This window comes from Sinocyclocheilus grahami, unplaced genomic scaffold, assembly GCF_001515645.1.
Source record: "Sinocyclocheilus grahami isolate Dianchi unplaced genomic scaffold, SAMN03320097.WGS_v1.1 scaffold267.1, whole genome shotgun sequence".
Classification (NCBI taxonomy): Eukaryota; Metazoa; Chordata; class Actinopteri; order Cypriniformes; family Cyprinidae; genus Sinocyclocheilus; species Sinocyclocheilus grahami.
Window position 1 is genome coordinate 680,575 of NW_015505446.1, and position 22,210 is coordinate 702,784.

Consider the following 22,210-nt stretch of genomic DNA (forward strand, 5'->3'; position numbering starts at 1 on the left):
ACACACACACACACACACACACACACACACACACACACACACACACACACACACACACACACACACACACACACATCTCAAAAGACTCTGATAGAAATTGATATTAGCATGTTACTAAGCTAAAAGCGAAAAAATAATAATAATAAAAAAAAAACAGTTATAGACAGACAGACACAGATAAGAGAGATGGATAGAAAGACAAACAGACGGATAGATGGATAGACAGATAGACAGACAGACAGACAGACAGACAAACAGATGGATAGATAGACAGACAGACAGACGGATAGCCAGGTAGACAGATGGACAGATGAACTGACAGACAGACATACAGATAGATAGATGGATAGACAGACGGATGATTAGACAGGAAGACAGACAGATCGATTGATGGACAGTCAGAATAGACGGATAGACTGATAGATGGATAGACAGACAGACAGACAGACAGATAATAGATAGACCGACAGACAGACAAACTGATAGACAGACAAACAGTTAGACAGGAAGACAGACAGACAGATTGATTGATGGACAGTCAGACAGACAGAATGGATAGAAAGACAGATGGATTGACAGACAGAAGTTACATAGAAAGATAGACAGACAGATGGACAGATAAACAAAGAGACAGACAGATAGACAGATAGAGGAATAGATAGACAGGTGGATAGCCAGACAGACATACAGATAGATAGATAGATGGACTGGTAGACAGACAGATGGATTGATGGATGAAAAGACAGATAGACACAAACAGATAGATAGATAGATTCTTTAGCATTGGCATTAACATCAAAGCTCAAAGCACTGGCACACATTCATGTGATAGCCGTGCCGGTGAAGCTGAGATAAGAGACCCCACACCCCATCCTCCATAATTCATTTCCAGAACTCATTCCCAGGACAACACGTCCATCTGCCTGCCACAGCGATAAGAGGCTCCAAAATCCAGACACTGACTTCATAGGAAATCAATTTGTCCCCAAATGTACAGTAAATGACTGGGCTTTATAAATTCTGTTCCCATCCTACTGCGGAGGAGTGTCACATGGACGATGACTGACACCGCTGAATCAGCATCCAATCACAGGCCAGCACACATAATTTCATCCCCTCATCAGTGGAGCATTCAGCCAAGTACACACTACACTACAACACTCAAACTGCCTGCGCACATTTAAAGCCTCTGTTTCACGTTTTCTTGTTTGGTTATATTTTATTCTAGCTCTCCATCCTCATTTGTATCCTATCTTAACTGTCTTGTCTAATAATAAACACTATATGATTCATATCCTATTGGCTGGAATTTCACATTCACAATTTACTAGATTACTTAATGCACTGTTCATTATATTGTTTACTTTTGGTACTATAATAGGACTATAACACTAGGTTGACATCTAAAAATTATTTATTGTATCATGTTTTTGTATTTAAAAAAATTAATTCATATATATTTTTTATAGTTCATATTTTATTACATTTTAGTGTTTAATTATTAGCTAAATTAATCGTAATTATTATTATTATAATTTTTTTTTTTACAAATTCTTTATTTGTGAAAAAGTACTATAATAGGACTACAGAATATAATAGTTGTTGATATAAAATAGTATTAGTATAAAAGTTTTTATACTTTATTTTATTTATATTTTGTTAGAATTTTTTATATCAAGTTGAATTGTTTTTCAAATTTAGTAAATATGTTTTTTATACACAATAAATAATAATAAAAAAATGCTCTACACTGTTGGTGTCAGGATTGTGGACTATTCTGTATGTGTTTTTGCCCCCTGTGTTTCTTCCTTATGTTGATTGTGTTAATTTGATTCCAGGTGTGTCTCGTTCCTCCCCAATTATCCTGCCTTTAAAAGTCCTAGTCCTTTCAGTTCTTGTTTGTTGGGTCTACTTGTTGAATGTCCTCCTTGTTCTCGGTTTTCCTGTGGATTATTAAAGATTGTGTTATTCAAGTACTCCTCGTTTCCTACTCCCCGAGTGAATTGTGACAGAAGACCCGACCCAAACAGTTACCTCCGTTTGTACCCTCCGTTTTGTTTCTCTTTTTACTCCATTTTTTGTTTCCGTTGTGTGCCCTATGGATCCCCTCCTTCGCCCCGAATTCATCCTCCTCCTGCTGGAGCAGGGGGAAAATTCGCTCGAGGGTCATACCAGACTGTTTCTAGCTGTGGCCCATCTCACCACCTATCCGGATGACGCGCTCTACGCGTTCTATGATGCCAGCCTCAACACCGCGTGCAGAGCGCCGTCGTCCGAAGATGGCCCTCGAGCTGAATTCGCCGCCTTTGTGGAGTGGACACTGGCGAGAAATGGATCTCCGTTCCCCGCCGGTTCCCAGGAATGAATCGCCAGTGCCACTCCGGACCCAGAGCCCAGCCCACCATCTCCCCGATGCGCAGAGGGCATGCCCGAGCCCGCCGTGACGACGAGGCATCGCTAGAGAGAGCGACAGAGCTGAGGATCGCCGCGGAGCCAGAGGCCGTGACGTCAGTCAAGGTGTGTGAGCCGGCAACAACGCCTGCCACGAGGGAGAAAGCCACGGACGGTGTGAGCGGGGAGAGGAGCTCCGCCCCCTGCACGGTGGCTGAGGGTGAGCTGAGTATGGCGGGGCGAAAGTGCCAAAAGGATGAGGAAAGGGTTCCAGCCCCTGAATTCAGTTCAGGTGCCCTCCAGTGCCCGCTCCTAGAAAGCGCCCTCCTGTGGCCACTCCTCGAAAATGCCTGCCCTCCCACTCACTCCAGCCTCCTCCACCGCTGTTGTCTGGCAGCCCCTCTGCTCGCCCTCAGCCTACCATCATTGCGGTGTGAGCCCCGCAGGACTGCCATCCTCCAGCGTTGCCGTGGCTGGAGTCTCCGTTGACCTGTCGGCTCCACCATGGCTCTTAGCTTCCTCCTCTCCGTTGTGGCCCGACAGTCCACAAGCTCCGCCAGGCTCCCTCGTCCCTCCGGCTCCGCCTTGGTCTGGCGTCGACCATCCTGCACCTCGGGACTCCACTCCTCTGGCTCCGCATCGTCCCTCTGGCTCCGTCAGGCTCCTTCATCCCCTCGGCTCCACCTCAGTCCTCTGTCGCTCCGGCTCCACCGCGGCCTCCCGGATCCACATCTCCACATCGGTTGCCGGCGCCATCTGCTCCGCCTAGGACCTCCGGATCCTCTCCATCGCCCTGGCTCTTCGCCACGGGCTCCTCCACCACCTGCTCCGCCGCCGTTGGTTTGCACCCTGGAGTCGGTGGCCATTCCTCCTCCATGGCTCCTCCCCTTCGTCGGCTCCACCGTGGGTCGACATCATGGCTGTGGCCTGGGTCCGTCCTACTGTGCTCCTCTTACTCCGGGTCCCTCCTGGCTCCTTCCTGGTTCCTCCCTCCTTCGTCGCCCCCCTGGTCTCTGTCTGCCGGCCTCCTCCCGGATATCTGTCCTCCTCTGGAACCTCTTCCCAAGTTCCCACCCACGCCTCCCTCTGTTGTTGCTACGGTGCGAGGACGCACTTTCCGGGAGAGGGCGTTATGTCAGGATTATGGACTATTGTGTGTGTTTTTGCCACGGTGACCCAGTTTCTTCCTCATGTTGATGGTGTTAATTTGATTCCAGGTGTGTCTCGTTCCTCCCCAATTATCCTGCCTTTTAAAAGCCCTAGTCCTTTCAGTTCTTGTTTGTCGGGTCTACTTGTAGAATATCCTCCTTGTTCTCGGTTTTCCTGTGGATTACTAAAGACTGTGTTATTCAAGTACTCCTTGTTCCTTGCTCCCCGAGTGAATTGTGACAGTTGGGTACACTTACTTTCTTTTTAATTTGTTTTTAACAATTTCTTTATTTGTAAAAAATTTACTATAATAGGACTAAAGAACAGAATAAAGTTCATATCTAAAGAATAACTGGGTATAATATTTTTTATAATTGTACGTAAACTGTTTAATGTTTCCATATTTTATATTTCCTTTATTTTAGTTTTTAGTAAAGGTCAACTTATTTCTCTCAAACTGGTTTTCAAATTATTTGAGTAAATGTTTTTTTTTTAAATTTTTTTTTATTACACACAAATAAATAATTGGAAAAACTCTCTGTTCTCTAGATATTGGTGTGAGCCTAAAAAAAAACAGAGGTTCACCAGTTACAGTCCCCAAATTTAGATTTATTGCATCTGACTCGTTGAGGATTTTTGTTGCCGACTTGAAAAATAATAGGGTGACGAGTTTCAGTATGGAACTGTAAAAGCTTGGCTTTAGCTGCTGTAAACTGTAGCAATGAGGCAGTCCAGGACTTTATGGACAGCAGGTGTATACAACTTCTGTGATCGCATGCTGAGCCAAACTCGTTAATCTCCAGATCTGTGTTTTCTTTTGCTCCACCCCCTGCTGTCACGTTGGGCTGCCAACCGGACCGCCCTCTACCTGTCTTTGCCAACATTAGTCTGACGGAGCAGATGGACCTGAGGTTGTTTGTGCGTGCCGGTCCTTTCCGACAGCCCGAGGGTGCAGGGATCCATACAGCCCGTTCGCGCTGTGGTACTTGTCAGCAAATGAAGAATGATTGTCAATGATTTGTTGATCACTTCTCCATGCAGGATGGAATGTGCTAAGGGATGATTTAATGAGCCACTGGTGGCGGGTGGGGCGATCATCCGACATAAAGAGCAGCCGTGCACAGGGGGATTGGTTTGCCCACATAGCCATCAATCAACAGGTGCGAGATGCTGCAGTGGGTTGAGTTTCCTCTCGGGAAACGTCCCAGAAGAAAGTTGCTCTCTAGGGTTGTAGGGCAAACATATTGATGGGGCAAACTTCATTAATCTTTTACATGCAATTATGGAGCCTGATATCAGTGCAACAGAGGGCTGCTGAAGGGTATATTTTGTTTTGTATATAATAATAAATAAATATTATAAATTACATAAATGTCCATTTTAATATTTTACACAATTTTAATAAATATAACAATATTACATTTAACAAATATAAACAAAATAAACCCATCAGCAACCCTTTGTTACACTTAAAGTAGACACCATATTTACATTTGAATGATGAATTTGAATTTTTAATCGATTGATCAATCCATCCATCCATTAAAAAATAAAGAAATAAACAGGGAAAAATATGAAGTTTATAAAATAATTTATTAACAAAGATAAAATATACACAGTATAATAAGGACTCTTGTTTCCACAGGATAAAAAAAACTTTTTAAAAGTAATTGCAATATCTCACAATTCTGTCTTTGTTCAGAGATATTAATTCACAATTGTGAGAAAAAAGTCAGAATCATGATTAATAATTATATAAGTAATTATTTTATATAAGTAATGTAAGGTCCGCGCACCTGGTCCAAGGAAGGTATCCAGTGGCGGATGAAGGTCTCTTGCGTGTAGTATATAAGTAATTATTATTATTAAGTTACATTTACATTTATTAATTAAAATTAATCAAAAATCTTAACAGTGATAATAATATTTAAACTTTTAATTTTTTCGGTTAATTATTAAAAACTCAAAAAAGTAGCTTAATAGAAATTACATACTATATATAGCAATAATGCCTGTGTGTTTGCAATATGTGTAGGGACCAAACAAGGCCGTGGAGGAAATGCATTCCAGGTTAAGGGTGGAGAAAATATATGGTAGTCTGGTGGAAGCAAATGCAATGTATTACTGGAGAAAAAGGCTTGGGGGACCAAAAGCGCTGCTTTCACTCCATTTTGGAAGTGCATTGCAATTTTCATACAGCCTTTCTGGCAAATAACAACAGGTCAGAGGGGACAAGGGTCGAGGGAGCAGCACTGAAATAGAGAATGGAGGAATAGAGTGAAAAAGAGAGACTGAGAGATAGGTAAAGGGGTGGTGTGGTATATCCTTCCGATAATTAATTGAAACAAATGCTACAATTCATTCAAATAAATGTGATCTGCAAACATCATTAACAGCTTTAACTTGTCAATGCTGGCAAGCGTGATAATGCACGACTAGCTGTGCATTAAACAATTTTAATGCACTCCACGGAGGCTTCGTGTCGGGTGGTTCTTGGCCTCCATATTGAGCATTACAATCATTATATATATATATATATATATATATATATATATATATATATATATATATATATATATATATATATATAGTATATTTAATACTTTATAGTAGTAAAGTATTAAAATATGCAAATAATATATTGCATCAATTATATATAATATATATGGTGTATTGTAAGGATCCAGATCCATCCAATGGAAACATAACCCTTTCAAGTATATGATTGGATGAGATTAAATTGCTTCTCAGACTACACATATTGACTGCTTGCAACAAAGTGAATGAGTATTGAATCATACGGGTGAGTTTTGGTCTGACTGCATTACGTCTGGACTGTAAAACTCTATTTGCGCTATTCAGCTTTGACAGAAACATCATCTACTTCCCCTGAAGGCTGAATAAATATGACGGCCAGCATTTATATTTGGCTTTTCAGTTGTTTTGAAGGGGTCATATGATGTTGCTAAAAAGAACATTATTTTGTGTATTTGGTGTAATGAAATGTGTTTATGCGGTTTAAGGTTAAAAAAACACATTATTTTCCACATACTGTACATTATTGTTTCCCCTCTATGCCCTGCCTTTCTGAAATGCGTAGATTTTTACAAAGCTCATCGGTCTGAAAAGCGTGGTGTGCTCTGATTGGACAGCTATCCAGTGCGTTGTGATTGGCCGAATACCTCAAGCATGTGACGGAAATGCACTACAGCGAGTTTTAGGAGGGCGTGGTTGACTTAACTTTTATAAAGAATATCTCTTTGGATTTGAGACTTTATTCTTTGCAACTTTACAGATCTTCTTTATGCACCAAGAGCTTGTAACACTTCACTTTTCTTTAAGAGAAAGGAAAAATGGAAATCACATCATATGACCCCTTTAATGCACTGAGTGACCTCCCAATCCCCATTTGCAGCAGTTGTGACCCCTTGACTCATTGAGTATCCTCCACACTCATTTGTTGATCTAAGCTGATTTGTGGTTTAGACCATGGACCTTTCACTCTGAAATGTAGAAACTGAAGTAGAGCGATGCTCACCATAATCTTAATAGTTACTGAGACAATAATATCCCAGCAAAGCTGCTAAAAACAACAATATGCAAATAGCATATTCAAATTATATTTACATTATACAGCTCAAATAATGCACATTTTTGTATGGAATAATTAAACTAATAGCTTTATGTTTTTATTTTTTTCAAAAACCATCAGGAATGCCTCGCAGTCAAAGGACACAGTCAAATTTGTTGTCAATAAAAGTGTATTTTGAACCTAGAATATGAATTTGAAGTCAACTGTAAATGCATTTTGTGTCCATTGTAACTTTTTTAGAGCCAGAAAGAGGATGTTTAGAGTTGTCTCTTGCTTGAGAACATTTACAGATAGCAATCCAAACCCGTCAAGGTATTTCTGCACCATTTTGTGTCTCCAATGAACGTGTGAACTATTCGAGCATTCCTTAAATTACTGAACATCACTAAACTCAGAATGTGTCTCAATCCAGCTCATGTATCTCCTGGAGTGGGAGGCCCGTGGAGACTGATGGACAGCCTCGTCTGGCTGATGTTGGCATGTGGTGTGTCTGAAGAAAGTGATCTTGTCCCTGCAGTCAGCATCTTTGCTCTTTCTCATAAATGTTTCAATTGCTCGGCAGATGTGCAGTTAATAAATTATGCAAGGATCCTAAATGCCTCTTGAGCACAACCTGAGGACGGAGTCCAAGGATATTGTGTTGCAGTGTCATGTAACTACACTACACATTTTGTTCCTAAGATAGATTGAAAGTGATTGTAGTGTTTGCGAAGGCATGCAATGTGGTTGCTAGGGTGTTGCTATGTGGTTTCTAGGGTGGTTGCTACAGGCCTAAGCCCAAAAGAGCCCACTCCCAAGTGTCTGTGATATTATGGATTCTAGATATGGCTCAGTTTTCCTTGTTCAATGTAAGTCTATGGGATTCATGCCTGCATTCTCCACCAAGTTTTTATGCTGCCCAAATTCTTGCCAAACTACACCTTTCCTCAATAAACCATCCAATCTGAGGTACAGTTTTATTCATGTTTGGAGCAGAAACAGTCATGCTTGCAACATAGCAGGGCAAGGCTAGTCTTAGCAAGCAGCGCTAATGAATATGAATACAAAAACGGGAATCAAAGAACATTTTCTCTACATAATTCATCCTTCTTTTGTCTGACAACACGTTGACTGCAGAGATCAAGTGTTAGGGTAGTACAAAATGTGGTCAAGAATTTGCAGTAATTTGCAACTAACCTTCTGCCTTAGGCTGTAATTAATATTACACACACCACTAACGGAGAATGCTCCACAGGATCAGCCAATTACTAAATCACCCCAAGGAACTTTCGCCGTCCAAAAGTGTCGGAATTACATAAACATGAATTGTTTTCTTCCGAAAGCCATTTGCGTCAAAAATCTGAAATGAATCCCTAAGGCTGTGCAGAATAGTATAAAATATGTGAATCAAATCCATAGAAGTGTTATTAGCAAACACGCCGGTTAACACCACACTGTAATGTTTACTAACACAAGTGCTAGCGACAGATCGACTGTTTGTTGTAGTTTAGCATAATTCACATATCGGCTCTGCAGCTGGCTTGTGAAAAGATTGCTCAAGAGACCCGGGATAATGCAGCTCTGCTAACCTTTGACCTCTCCACCATAACACAGCTGGGACCTTTGACATCCAGACGCCTCTCCGGAATGACACCTTATTATGGCCTCAGTTGTCTGTTTGGCTTATAATCGTCATTAGATGAGCACAAAAGCAGTGCATGTTTTACAACTAAAAAGTAAACGTTAAATATTAAGAGAGATACAGTGGTGTGAAAAAGTGTTGGCCCCTTTCCTGATTTCTTATTTTTTTGCATGTTTGTCACACTATAATGTTTCAGATCATCAAACAAATTTAAATATTAGTCCATATGCACAGATTTTGTCCTCATCCTTTCTTATTTTTCTGCCCTGAAACTGGTTTTCAAAGATTGTAATTGAGGAAACTACAGTAGGTAGGACGGTTTCAAATCCCACCCATTCTCTACGTACATTTGTCAGACACTAGGTGGCGCTATAATGATCAGATTTAGCGTTTCACTAATTACTCTGGAACCGTGTGAGCTAGAATCAATTCTTTGATATCTCCTTTGAATCTGTTGGTCATTGTCGGTTTTAAAATGTTACTGCTATTTTGAATTTTTGGGAAAATATACTTTTCAAACTGGTCCTCTTCTACACCGTTTATCCACTTTGCACAGAATTTGATGTGTTTCATCTGTAGACCATCATAACACATATTTACCTGAATAATTTTGATTCGTCATTTCATTTAGCATCGATACATCATTTCGTTTCGCACATCAATTTCATAAGCCACTAAATTTGGGTTATCAGCCATTTCGACAATGACATATAAAGCAAGCTTCTAAAATATCTACAAAACTTATTGCCATGATACTAGTTATGAGTGGTTTTTAGGGGCTTTTCTGCCAGTTTTATCATCTATTTGTCAAAAATCTTGAAAAACTACTACTCCTACGTATGAATAACAGTAATAGTACTGATAATAACAACGTCCACTTTTCATGATTCAATCCAATTCAGGAGGATAAAACTCCATCCTACATTATCACTCAGAAATACAACACATTATGGATGTTAACTGCTTTCTGAAGACTGTCATTTCATTCTCTCTTCAAGTGATTACAGTTCTAGCTACTCCATATATATTATTCCTCTTTTCTACCTCTTTATTCCTCTCTCCTTTTTTCTCTACAGCATAGCCTTGTCCTCCTGTTCAGAGTGTGCTCTCATTTTCTCGAAACCCTTCCAACCTCCAGCGCAGCTCTCCCTTCACCTGTTCCTGTTCTTGTCTGACAGAGAAGAATGAGCTGTGTGCAGCCCTGTCAGATCATGCAGCCACTTCCCGTACATGCCACCTTGCAGTTTGCAGTCAGGTCTCTCTGCTTCTGTAAACCATCTTCCCCTGCAGAGCTACTCATATCGACTACACCAGGGGTTTGCAGTCAGCTAAACCCCCTAGAGCCAAAATGATTTACCTATACACCCTTTTAAAATATATATTATAAAATGATTTTAAATATTTAAAAAAAATGCAACATATTTGCATGTTTAATTGTGAAAATTTGTTGATCTTCCATAATAGTAATAATAATTATTATTGTTATTATTATTATTATTATAATAATTATTACTATTTGTTATTTCTAATACAAAATAATTTCCTAATAATATAAATTATTAATTTAATTACTAACAGCAGCATAAACAACACATAATGATAATAATAATAATAATATAAATTATTAATATTAAAATAAATAAAACTTAAAACTAAAACTAAAAACTAAAATAAAGTGACAAAATATAAAATAAAAATATAATAAAAAACATTAACAATAATAATATATTTTTTCAAAATATGCTATTTTAGTATATTAAGTTTAATAAAAATGCATTTGCATGTTTAAGTGTGAACATTTGTTGATCTTCTATAATAATAATAATTTAAAATATGATATTTTTTTAGTAAATTAAGTTTATTTACCTTGGCACTGGGATTTTTATTACAAATTCCTACAGTTTTCTGATTGGGAAACAAAAAACCGATAGCATCTGATCGAGACACTAAATAAAATTTTGGCGGACATTGTAAGTCTTCATCGTGCTAATAATCGTATTCATTGGTTTTACATAAAGGGTCAAAGGCATAACCCTCAGAAGAAATGCTTGCATTAGATTTATATCCAATTTTGGCCGTCTGCATAAATTCGAGTGCACTTCTAGAGCTGCAGGGGGCTCCTTTAAAATGTCCTTGCCCTCTTTTGTCCCGACCCCGACCTCTCTTAATCCACTTACCAATCTCGCAGCTCTCTCCCGAATAGCCCTGAGGGCAAAGACAACTGTATCCCTCCCCCTCGGTCAAACAGCTCCCACCATGCAGGCACGGGTTGGTCAGGCAGGGATCATCTTCTGTTGTAGAGAGAGAACGAAAAGAAAACATCCAGATTTAAAATACGATTTATAGCCCGATTCGAACCTAAATTTCCAAGGCTCAATCAATGTTTACATATAATGCAGCATGTATGTGCACCCAACCCAAGTTTGGGCCTCTTTCATTAAACACGACCAAAAATCTTCCACTTTTCAGACTGAAAACGTAGAGAAGCCTGAGCATATGACTTTCAACAAGGTGAGAGATTAGCACAAGTTTGATGTCATCCCCCGTTCATCATGACAGATGCTCCGCAGTGAAGGACAATGCGATTCCCTATGTCCGCCTCTGATGATCCCTGGCCTTCATAAATTATCCGATCATTGCCTAGAGTAGCGGTGCACACTTTTGTCTATTTTTATTGCACATTACCATACCGTTCTCAGGTCATAAACACACTTTATTTCAGTGAGCTCCGACTCTTGAAAAACCTGTACGGTGAAATGTTTTGGGGTGTGGTGATGTATGGAAAATTTTCACAGATTAAGTCATAATTGCATCAATTTACAGACAGGGAACCTTTACAAGGACGTCGGCATACGACTTGCACTGGAAATTGATTAAGTGCTGCTTTATAATCCGTTTCCAGCCACGAAACGCAATCTGACAGTGCATCAAACACACCACGTCTCCTCCGGTATAATTCCAAACGCGCAATTATTTACAGCAGGGGAGATAAATCGCAACACGGCCTCGCAACACACGCAGTGTGCATTCGACTTCCCACATCTTATCGAGTTTTACTTTGTTACAGGCTCTTCCTTGTCTGTTTTGACAGCTTGTTTTATTTCTCTCTTCTAACGAATCTTTCTTGAAGCACACATTCCCTTAAGAAAACAAAACATACACATGCAATGATACACAAGCAAAGTATCAAAGCAGATTAAAGGCAAGGTTTGCAGTTGTGCTCTGTAGCTACTCTATTGCTGTTGCATTTGTCTTCTATTTATTTGTATTTCCAGACAGCATTCAGCTCAGCTCACCATGCTGAAAAAAATCAGTGTGAAATCCCATGCTGGTTCATGCTGGATTATGATTGTCAGTGCTGCTAGCACTTAATAAAAAAATAAAAAAATAAATAAAATAAAATAATAAACTAATAAATTGCTTGAATCATATTGATAAATGTATGTTTTTATGTATTGTATCAGATCACATTTTTTCCAGTGTATTTACAATATTTGAAACTTTTCAGTTTTGCTTTGTGGTAGTTAAAAACTGTTTTAACAGGAACAAAATGAAACCAGGTTATAAATAATATAAATACATTACAAATGTAGAGATGTACATTAAATATTTAAAATAATGTAACAAGAAACATTATGAATATAATTATAATAAACATTGTTATAAAACATTAGTCACAAATTACAAATATAAATTAATATATATTATGAAGAATATTATTAATAATAATAATATATTTCTACATTTTGAATATGTATGACCTTGTTTGTTGCCCTTTTTGTCAATGAAACCATTCTGAACATTATATATATATACTGTATGTATACAGTGGGGAAAAAAAGTATTTAGTCAGCCACCAATTGTGCAAGTTCTCCCACTTAAAAAGATGAGAGAGTAATTCTCATCATAGGTATACCTCAACTATGAGAGACAAAATGAGGGAAAAAAATCCAGAAAATCACATATATATATATATATATATATATATATATACAGTATATCCACACAGTATATATAATTACATATATACATATATATATATATACAATTGTTATTATTACTATAAATTACTATAAATTTATAACTTTCTTTTTGTCCAACAAGAAACTACTTTAAGGTTCTAAATATAAATGTAAATATATAGAAAATAGACTAGAACAATATTTATAATGTATATTATAAATTATTATGATATTCATATATTACGGCCTGGTTTCACAGACACAGCTTAGATTAGCCAGGTTTAAGCCATAGTTCAATTAAAATACATTTAAATAACATTTATAAACGTGCCTTAGAAGAAAAAAAAACATTACTGGAGTGCATCTTGAGACAAATCAATGACACTTACATATTTAAAATATGTCAGTGCACGTTTCTTTCAGTTAAAACAGCTTAGACATGTATTTTAGTCTGCGACTAGGCTTAAGCCTTGATAAGAAATAAGAAGCTTGATTTGATTGACACTAGGAAACCAGATTCCAAAACACAACAAGTGCTGGTCTTTTCAACAGGGTGGTTGACAGCAGACATCAAAACGTATCAAACCCATTTCGTTTTATACATAAATTATTCATTTTTGAAACTGGCTCAAGGCCTCGCCCACATTGCTAAGTGACAAAAATGAAACCAAAACTACATCAAAATCACATATACACAAAAACGACAGACAAAGAACTCCATGAAGGACAAACTTTGAAAGTCGGACACAGTGAATATTTCCCATTTTGCAGTCAATTGTTCTTTTAGTCCAAAGACAACAGACAGCAGAAACTGACAAATATATGACACATGAGTGACTGCTGCTTCATAGCGAGAAAGAGCAGATAAACATTCCCCCGCTCTCTCATGAGCTCTCAAAGCCGGCTCGGCTCAGCGAGAGGCAGCTGGGCTATTGTGAATTCTCCACATGGGGCACGATGACATAAAGATCTGCATTGACCAATTTTAATGAATGCCACCCGGACCGGAGACTCCTCTTGCACACAACTCCACGAGAGCGACAAAGTTCAAGAACTCCTCGTCATCATCTTGATGAAATAAAACTCTTCAGCGCCCACTCGAGAGCTTTTTCATCCCAAATCCCGTCAAACGGATCGTTTTCTGAGAGGATGGAGAGCTCTTGTCGCTAAGCTGGGAACGGTGCAGGGGAAAAAGACATTCATGTCCCAAACAATTAGTCACGACATAGGCCATTTCCTGCACAGATCGCTAGTCCCGACGGAGATCGCTTCCCTAAACTGTGGATAATGTGGAAATACCTCAGTAGGTGGTTTGAGGCGTAAATGCATCTGGTTATTCAGGCCACATGTATAAGCTTTACTCATCCCAAACTGAATTACGCTAGCATGGAAAATTTAGGAGTTTTGCAATGCACAAGTCAGCAAGCAATATTGGACAGAGTAACCTAGACACTCGAATACTAAGTTAAAATAGGACAAGAAGAACACTTACGGGAAAGATTTGCGGATTAGCAGATTGGATCTAGATCCATTTTCCAAGTGTAAATGGAATGTGCACACCCAATCAGATAGTTATATGATTGATCAAGGCACATTAAGATATACCATATCGAATCCGCTGTTTTCTGTTCCCATTCCCGCTCGCTTTCATCCCTGTGCTATTTCTGTCAATAAAAAGTGGCAATGAGAATGATAAAAAAAATAGTTAAAAACCATAAAAAAAGAATAAAAATAAATAAAAAATAGTAAAAAAAAGTGTCAACTATTAAAATAATAAATAAATTGATGATAATAATAATAATAATTCAAATCACTGTTTCTGTTAATAAAAAGTGACAATGAAAACGATAAAAACAGTAATTAAAAACAGAAACAAAATAAAGAAATAATTAAAATAACAAACAATACATTTTTTATAAAATAGTAAAAAATATATTGATTGAATGATGATTAAGTATAATAATAATGATGATAATAATAATAATTAAACTGTTTATAAAATGGTAATAAAACTGTTTCTGTCAATAAAGAGAAAATAATGAAAACAATAATTAAATACTGTGACAAAAATAAAATATAATCAGTTAAATTAAAAATTAATTAAAATAAAATAAAAAATAGCACAAAAGTGGCAAAATGAAAATAAAATTAAATTTGGAATGTTATTAAAACAGTAAAATGATAAAGTGACAATAAAATTATAAATACATTAATTAAAATAAAATTCTTATTAACTTAAAAATAATGAAAATAAAAACAGTAGAATGTGACAAAGGTGAAAATAAATGTATAATTAAAAAAAGAAAATACTACTACTACTACTAATAATAATAAATCGATTTTGCAAGTTTAAACAGATGCATGTAAAAGTGTAAATAAAATTACTGGAGTATGTTTTCAATAAAATACTATTTCATTATTTCTACTTCAAAATTTCATATTTAATTTAATGTTACTTGCTGTTCTTTGTAATTAATTGTGAAATTTACTAGCAATTTCTGAGTGAAAATTGTTTCTACACCAATTTTTCTTGTGTAGTGATCTGATCAATCAAGACGCATGAAGTGACTTTTTACGTCTGGTGAACGAGTAGGAGGGAGGATAAACAACCACAACAATGAAAACAATGGAACAGGGATGAAAGCAATAGCAGTTAAAAGCCTTTTCTGTTTCGTGCCGTTGGCTTATGATTAATTACACAGCAAGCTTAAAATAGTTCCTTCTTCCCCAATTCCGTCTCTTTCTATTTCTCCATGACTTTCTCACTTAGGTCCATGCACTGTTTGCGGTCTCAGTGGACCCTAAACAGAGCTCATCTTGAGATGGAAATGACTGCACAGACAATCAACACTACAAACAATATAAGTGGATAATAGTAATTTGTCATGAGAAACACTTGATTACAAAAAGAGCTTCGATACATCAAGTGCCTATATCGCAACTTCTACCAAACAGCAACTGATCTGCACAGCTTTTTTGAGGAATCAATCAAAAAGACTCCCAAATGAGTCAACTCATGAGTCACTCGTTTGAGCGACAAGCGCTAACCCACAAACACATTATGTACTGAACCAAACAGAAACAAAAACAAGTCTGCTAGTAAAAATTGCCAGATTTAACAGCAAGAGGAGCGACTGACCTCCAAAGCAGATGCCGAACCATTAAAATGTGATCTTTTTTTATTCAGACGCTATCTCTCAAAAACACAGTCCGTGGCCATGAGGGACAGTCTCCAGGAAAATAAAATACTAATACAGTGCTTCACCGCCTCAACTCTTAAGTGTACAGTCTCCCTTCTCTCATAAACAAGCTGTTTATGATGCTACGCCGAGGCCCTTGTTAAGGGAGAAATGCTTGAAGATCCAATCAAACCCTCTGAGATCTTCACACTTGAAAACAATAGATAAAAATTATAGTGGCTGGCCTGCACAAATAAATCTCTTGAAGGAAGAAAGTGTTGCAAGAACTTCAGCAATACTACTACTGAATCTACTACTGAACCTCGTGCCCACTGCTGCTGCAGGGTGATATTTTGTTAACCCCCCCTGAACTTTCACAATAGTTTGTAAAGGCAAACTGTGGTCTGGCCTTTTATGGTAAGTCGGTCACTCGGCGGCCATCTTGAAAATGCCTCAAAGCATTTTCAATGTAGGGATGTAGCAATGTGGCTTTTTAGCTTAAATAATGTTATTTTTAAAGCTTTTTTTTAACAGTTTACTGCTTGCAACCTTACAGTTAATGTGCATGCACATTCTAGAGCAAGCAAACTCTTAGAAAGACAGCTTGCGCTTTTAAATACATGTAACTTAGACAGTTTTATTGAAAATGGAAAAAAATTGATTCATTTCAACATATTTATCGTCAAAACAGACGTTGCATCCATTGTGTTCACAATTCTTACTGAAACTCGTGGCTAAAATAAAAGTTTCCCACTCGTAATTTTGACATTGTGGTGGCGTTCAACTTGTAAATACAATCTTTTGTAACCATTTAAATGCAGTACTATATTCCTACAGATTTCTCTTATTTATTTTCAATAAGTGGATCAGATTCCCTTTCCCCTTTATTTACACACTATTTAAAGGGATACTTCACCCAAAAATGAAATTCTGCCATTATTTATCAGTTGGTCCCCATTGGCTTCCACAGCATGGTGCAAAAATTACTATGGAAGTCAATGGAGACCAGAAAATATCTTCTTACTTCTTTGTGTTCAACAGAAGAAATGAGAACTTGAGAATGAGTAAATGAGGACTGAATTTTCATTTCTTTGGGTGAACAATCCCTTTAAGTTTCACTGTGTCGTAATAGGCTACTAATAAGTAGCTTAACATTCTAAAGCTAACTTTCACAATCTTTCCCGTTCTGCTCATTTACATATATACATTAACTAATAAATAAAATCTTAATGGCCAACCGGTTTTCTATGTACAGTCGGAAAGACTCAATTCCCCAGAAAAGTTTTTCAGGATTATGTTTTGATAGTATATTTCAAATCAGCACTAAAATGATCAAATCATGCTACATACATGCGTCCAGTTAATGTACATGCAAACAAACTTTCTGAGAAACGCATTTGGCTCTTTTAACGGAAAGGTGGGACTTCCATTTCTGGAACATTACAAATGTTTCTATAAATTTTTTTTAAAATATTTTTGTAAGTGGTCCATGTCCTTCCTGTTATCACGGTTGAAGCTTGAAATATTCATACAGAATACAGAGTTTGGAAACAACACTCGATTACACATAAATCAACCAACATTTAGAAATCAACATTATACCAGATTTTCTGCATTTAAGCGGTCCCAGTTTCACCGAATTGCTCTACAGTAACTATTGCTGTGAATAAAACCGCTGTGGGTGGTGCATCATTAAGTAAATTAAACGCTACAATTAGTCACAATACAAACAAGCTCTCTGCAAATACGAGAAAAGGCACAAACGCACAGCATTCTGAGGCGAACTACAGATTTTCACATCTCTAAATGAGTCTATCATGGTTCTTGCAATGAAGTTTATACGTGACACCAGCATCTGAGCCTTGGAGGTCAAACAGTGCTCATCATTCACTGAATGTGAGGTTGCAATTACTGTGGAGGTAAGCTGAGTGTGCACCTTGGGAAGCCGAGGCCTATTTCTACCGCAACACAGATAACTCTGCATCCCTGTGGACCACAGCAATCTACTGCCACAGAGCAAGCAGTGATTTAATGCTGCTGGAAGAATGAAGCTGAGGAAGGCTGGAGTTGCCGTTTACCACCGGTGGGATGACGTAACTTGCGCTGCAGTGGAACAAATTCTGATAGCACTCAGCATTCGCTGGAGAAAAGCAGAGAGAGTTTGTAGGAATTCGCAAAACTGGGTTTAGGGGATCAAATTCAAACATTTGTCCACTTCTGCTGTGGCATAATTAGTTAGCAATTCAATTGTTCACCAAAAGGTTGGAAGGTTGAGCCATCAAACGATGCTTTTGAATCTTAATCAAATCAAGGAGACTGTAATAAAGATTCAGTTCTGTTTAATGCTTCTAATAACCAAATAACAAGATAATTGATTGGAAACATAAAGGAAAAATTCACTAAAAAATGAAAATTTGCTTAAAATATACTCAGCCTCTGATCATCCAAGATGTTGATGAGCACAGATTATATAGGAACAGATGTCTAAATTTAGCATTACATCACTTGCTCACCAATGGATCCTCTGCAGTGAATGGGTGCCATCAGAATGAGAGTCCAAACAGCTGATAAAAACATCACAATAATCCACATGACTCCAGTCTAGCAATTAACATCATGTGAAAAGAAAAGCTGCATGTTTGTAATAAACAAATCCATCAAGATGTTTTTAACTTTAAACCTTTGCTTCTGGCCAAAATATGAATCCATAATCCATAGTAACGCTTCCTCCAGTGAAAAAAGTTAATCCCCTGTTGTCCTCTCACATCAAAATCCACCAACATATTTCTTTAGAACTATTTTGGACTGTTTCTTTTGCTTGTAAACAATGCTTGATCTGTGCATATTTCTCTCCTGATTCAGATAATGCAGCATTTTTACTGGAGGAAACAATATTATGGACAGAGAACTCGTATTTAAGCCGAAAACAATTATATAAATTTAAAATGTCTTGATGTATTTGTTTCTTACAAACACACAACTTTTAGCTTCACAAGACATTAACTGATGGACTGGAGTTGTGTCAATTACTTCTAGATTATTGTGATGTTTTTATCAGCTGTTTGGACTCTCATTCTGACGGCACCCATTCACTGCAGAGGATCCATTGGTGAGCAAGTGATGTAAGGCTAAATTTCCACAAATCTGTTCCCATGAAGAAACAAACAAACTCATCTACATCTTGGATGGCCTGAGGTTGAGTACATTTTCAGCAAATGTTCATTTTTTGGAAAACTATTCCTTTAAGCATGCCAAGTTACAAGCTTCTCATAATTTTAAGTTATTTAATCCACAGTTGAGTTATTCTTATTAGCTGCAAGCTGAACTATAAATTGCCTGAAGCTACTTAAGTGCCAATATATTTTAAATGTATAAAATATTTTATATAACTTAAATATGGAATATTTAAATTATATAATGTATTATTTAAATATATAATATAAAAAATATGACACACAATATGTGTAAACGTACTGTTATATATTTAAATAATATATGATAATAAAGGATAAATTATATCACATAATATAATTTATAATTTAATCAGAGTCATACTTTTCAGGCACAAAATTTACACAAACCACCTGAAGCAATTCACTGGAATGAATCATTAGTGGTCATTAGTGGAAAAGTGACATAGAACTAGAGTCACTTTAATGAAAACTGTAGTTAAATTAGTTGTGTTGCTACTTTTAGTTTGTCACTTGGCAGCACTCTTATGACACCAGATCTTTCCCTTGTTAAACTACAACACATTTCAGGTAGAAATGTAAAAAAAAAATCTGATGTGCCAACATTTGACATCACTGAGCCAAAAAATCTCACTGCACAAAATCACTATAGCTGAAAACAGCTGAAAATCCTACACCCAGGGATAATGGTGTCTGAAAACACAAATGAATCATAGAAATAAAAGTTGACACTACGTCAAAATACTAGTTTTTTTTTCTTACCTGCAAGCGGTTTCAAAAATCTTTTTTTAGACCTAAGAAGTCAAGAAACGAAAAAGAGACAATTCAAAGCGCTTACGGGCACATAATCCTCAAACACTTAAAACCTACAATTTCAGGTCAGATTTCAGCTGGAAAGGCACTAAACTTCATCCTAGCAACGAAAATCCTAAAATAATCCTGACATTGAACAACCCGGCGTTCCAATAATATCCCCGTCTTGCCGTACCTCAGCACAATGAAAAGATTACAGCCTGTCGGTGTCACACGCATCCTAAGATTTGCATAAATAACTGAGAATCGCACATTAAACATGCCTATTAATAGCTCGAAATAAAGAATGCAAACGAAGTGCTGCACGTGGTATTGGGTTTCTAGTCTCGGTGCTCTTTTGGTGCAAGGGATGATTCAACTCGTAAGAATAATAGTAGTCCAAGGCACTCGAATCTTATTCAAAATCTTATTCATGCCTATTAATAGGTTTGATGCCAAAACAAAACTACAATACTCAAGAGTTTGGTGTGAGGGACAAGAGCCCATATTTCATATTCTCCCTATGAATATGAAATATGGAAGAAACAAGGGGAAGAGAGCAAGAGAGAGAAAAATAAGAGTGTCTGTGCTATTGTTAGTGCCTGGAGAGTCTGACACACAGTTAATGGTTGAAGCTTCTCCATGCTGTAGGCTTCAGGCTGCTAGGCACATCAACGGTCCTTATTGTTCCCGCCGCTTCTCCCCTTCTTTCATTTTCCCATTCCATCTCCTGCTTGTCTCAGCTGATGTGCCCTGCTGAACATAATTTGATGTCGCTGAGGTTGTATCTGAAGAGTCTTCTAATAATGCTGCTGTCGTTTATGCACAAAATGCATCTGCAAGCTTGAAGTGGCATGAAGAGATCCTCTACTGAATATGGAGTCACTCCTCTTCTGAGTGATTCTGTACATATTGAGTTCAGTTTAATTGGATCATCAAAGGTCAGCAGCAAAGGCATTGGTAAATAAAATGTGATTAAATACATAAAGGACATTTGTGTTATTTAACATTTAGCTATTGCAGCTTTGCAGAATATTCTGAGCTTGCATTTCACTTTTTTTAAATTATTTTTAGGAATACTGAATCTGTTTTGTGCAAATGAGATGAGTAAACGCATGTTCACATTTAGTCTTGAACTACAGTAAGCATCATGCCATCATGTTTACCCAGAGCAACTCCTCTGCACTTACTCCCGATTTCTCTCAACACGGGGACAGGAGAACTGTCAGTCAATGCATGAGAAAAAAGTAACTGGTGTTACTTATTTGAAAACATAACTCAGATATTTTCTTGTAAATGAAAAATTAAGGCAATACTTTACTAGTTACTTGAAAAAAGTAATCTGATTACATAACTCGCGTTACTTGTAATGCACTACCCCAACACTGTTTATAGGAGTTACAACCAAATTAACACTCAAATCAATTACATTTTTCTATTTTGTCAATGATAACGAAGACGATGACAATCAGTATTTTAAAAATACTGTTGATGAAAATGACAAAATGCAATTTTGGTCAGAGTAAAATTAAAACAAATGAATGTACCATTATAAATAGTGACTAAAATATTGTCATCAAATGATAAAAACTTAAGGTGTGGAAACTTTTGTCGAAATTATGCAGGCGAAAACTTTGTTTATTGTAGGGCTGTCGCGATTCGTCGATTTTATTCGACTATTAGATTTTTTTTAATCCTCAACTTCATTTTGCTCGCGTCGACTAACCAGCAAAATACAAAAACCAGCGGAAGTGGCCCTTTTCATGGACGAGAATGTATAAAACACATTTTTTGTCTGTTTTCCAAGGCTGCATGATATATTAAACCCATTTAAAAATCATAATTAAGCATAATTGTGAATTCACAAACGATACGATTTAATTAAATAATTATATAATGCGATGCAGTTCTAATAAAGTATATGCGCTTTAATTATTTACATGCGTGTAGGTTAAGTACGTGCGTCACACAGCGGCTCTGTTCACAGTAGTTCCACAGGAACTGTTATCATTTACATGTGTGGAGCGTCTCAAACTCCATCTCTGCATGTTGTTTTGAGTTTGGGTTTATTATAACGTTCATCTGGGAACGCAACATGCGCCATTTCATCAGATTTGTAAGGTAAATCATTTATAAATCTACGCAAACACAGGAGAATACATCGCGGTTTGAAAATAAAAGCTCAAACCCTCACTCTGAGTTTACACGTTTTGATGTCCACATATTCATTTAATTACAGTGGCTATAGCATTTCTGTCCTAAAGAAATGGCCAAATATTAAAGATTAAGTGGACATATTTGAATGAAATGGTGCTTGGTCAATATTAAACAAG

The 22,210-nt window shown here is 37.2% G+C and overlaps 1 protein-coding gene across 1 annotated transcript in view; it reads right to left on the reverse strand.

Moving 5' to 3' along the window:
• The window catches only part of LOC107599474 (neurocan core protein-like), a 96,541-nt gene that overhangs the window by 37,774 nt on the left and 36,557 nt on the right, over positions 1-22,210 (reverse strand). Inside the window, exon 7 of the mRNA XM_016291070.1 lies at positions 10,931-11,044. Coding sequence (XP_016146556.1) covers positions 10,931-11,044 — 114 coding nt within the window. The remainder of the gene's footprint in view (positions 1-10,930; positions 11,045-22,210) is intronic.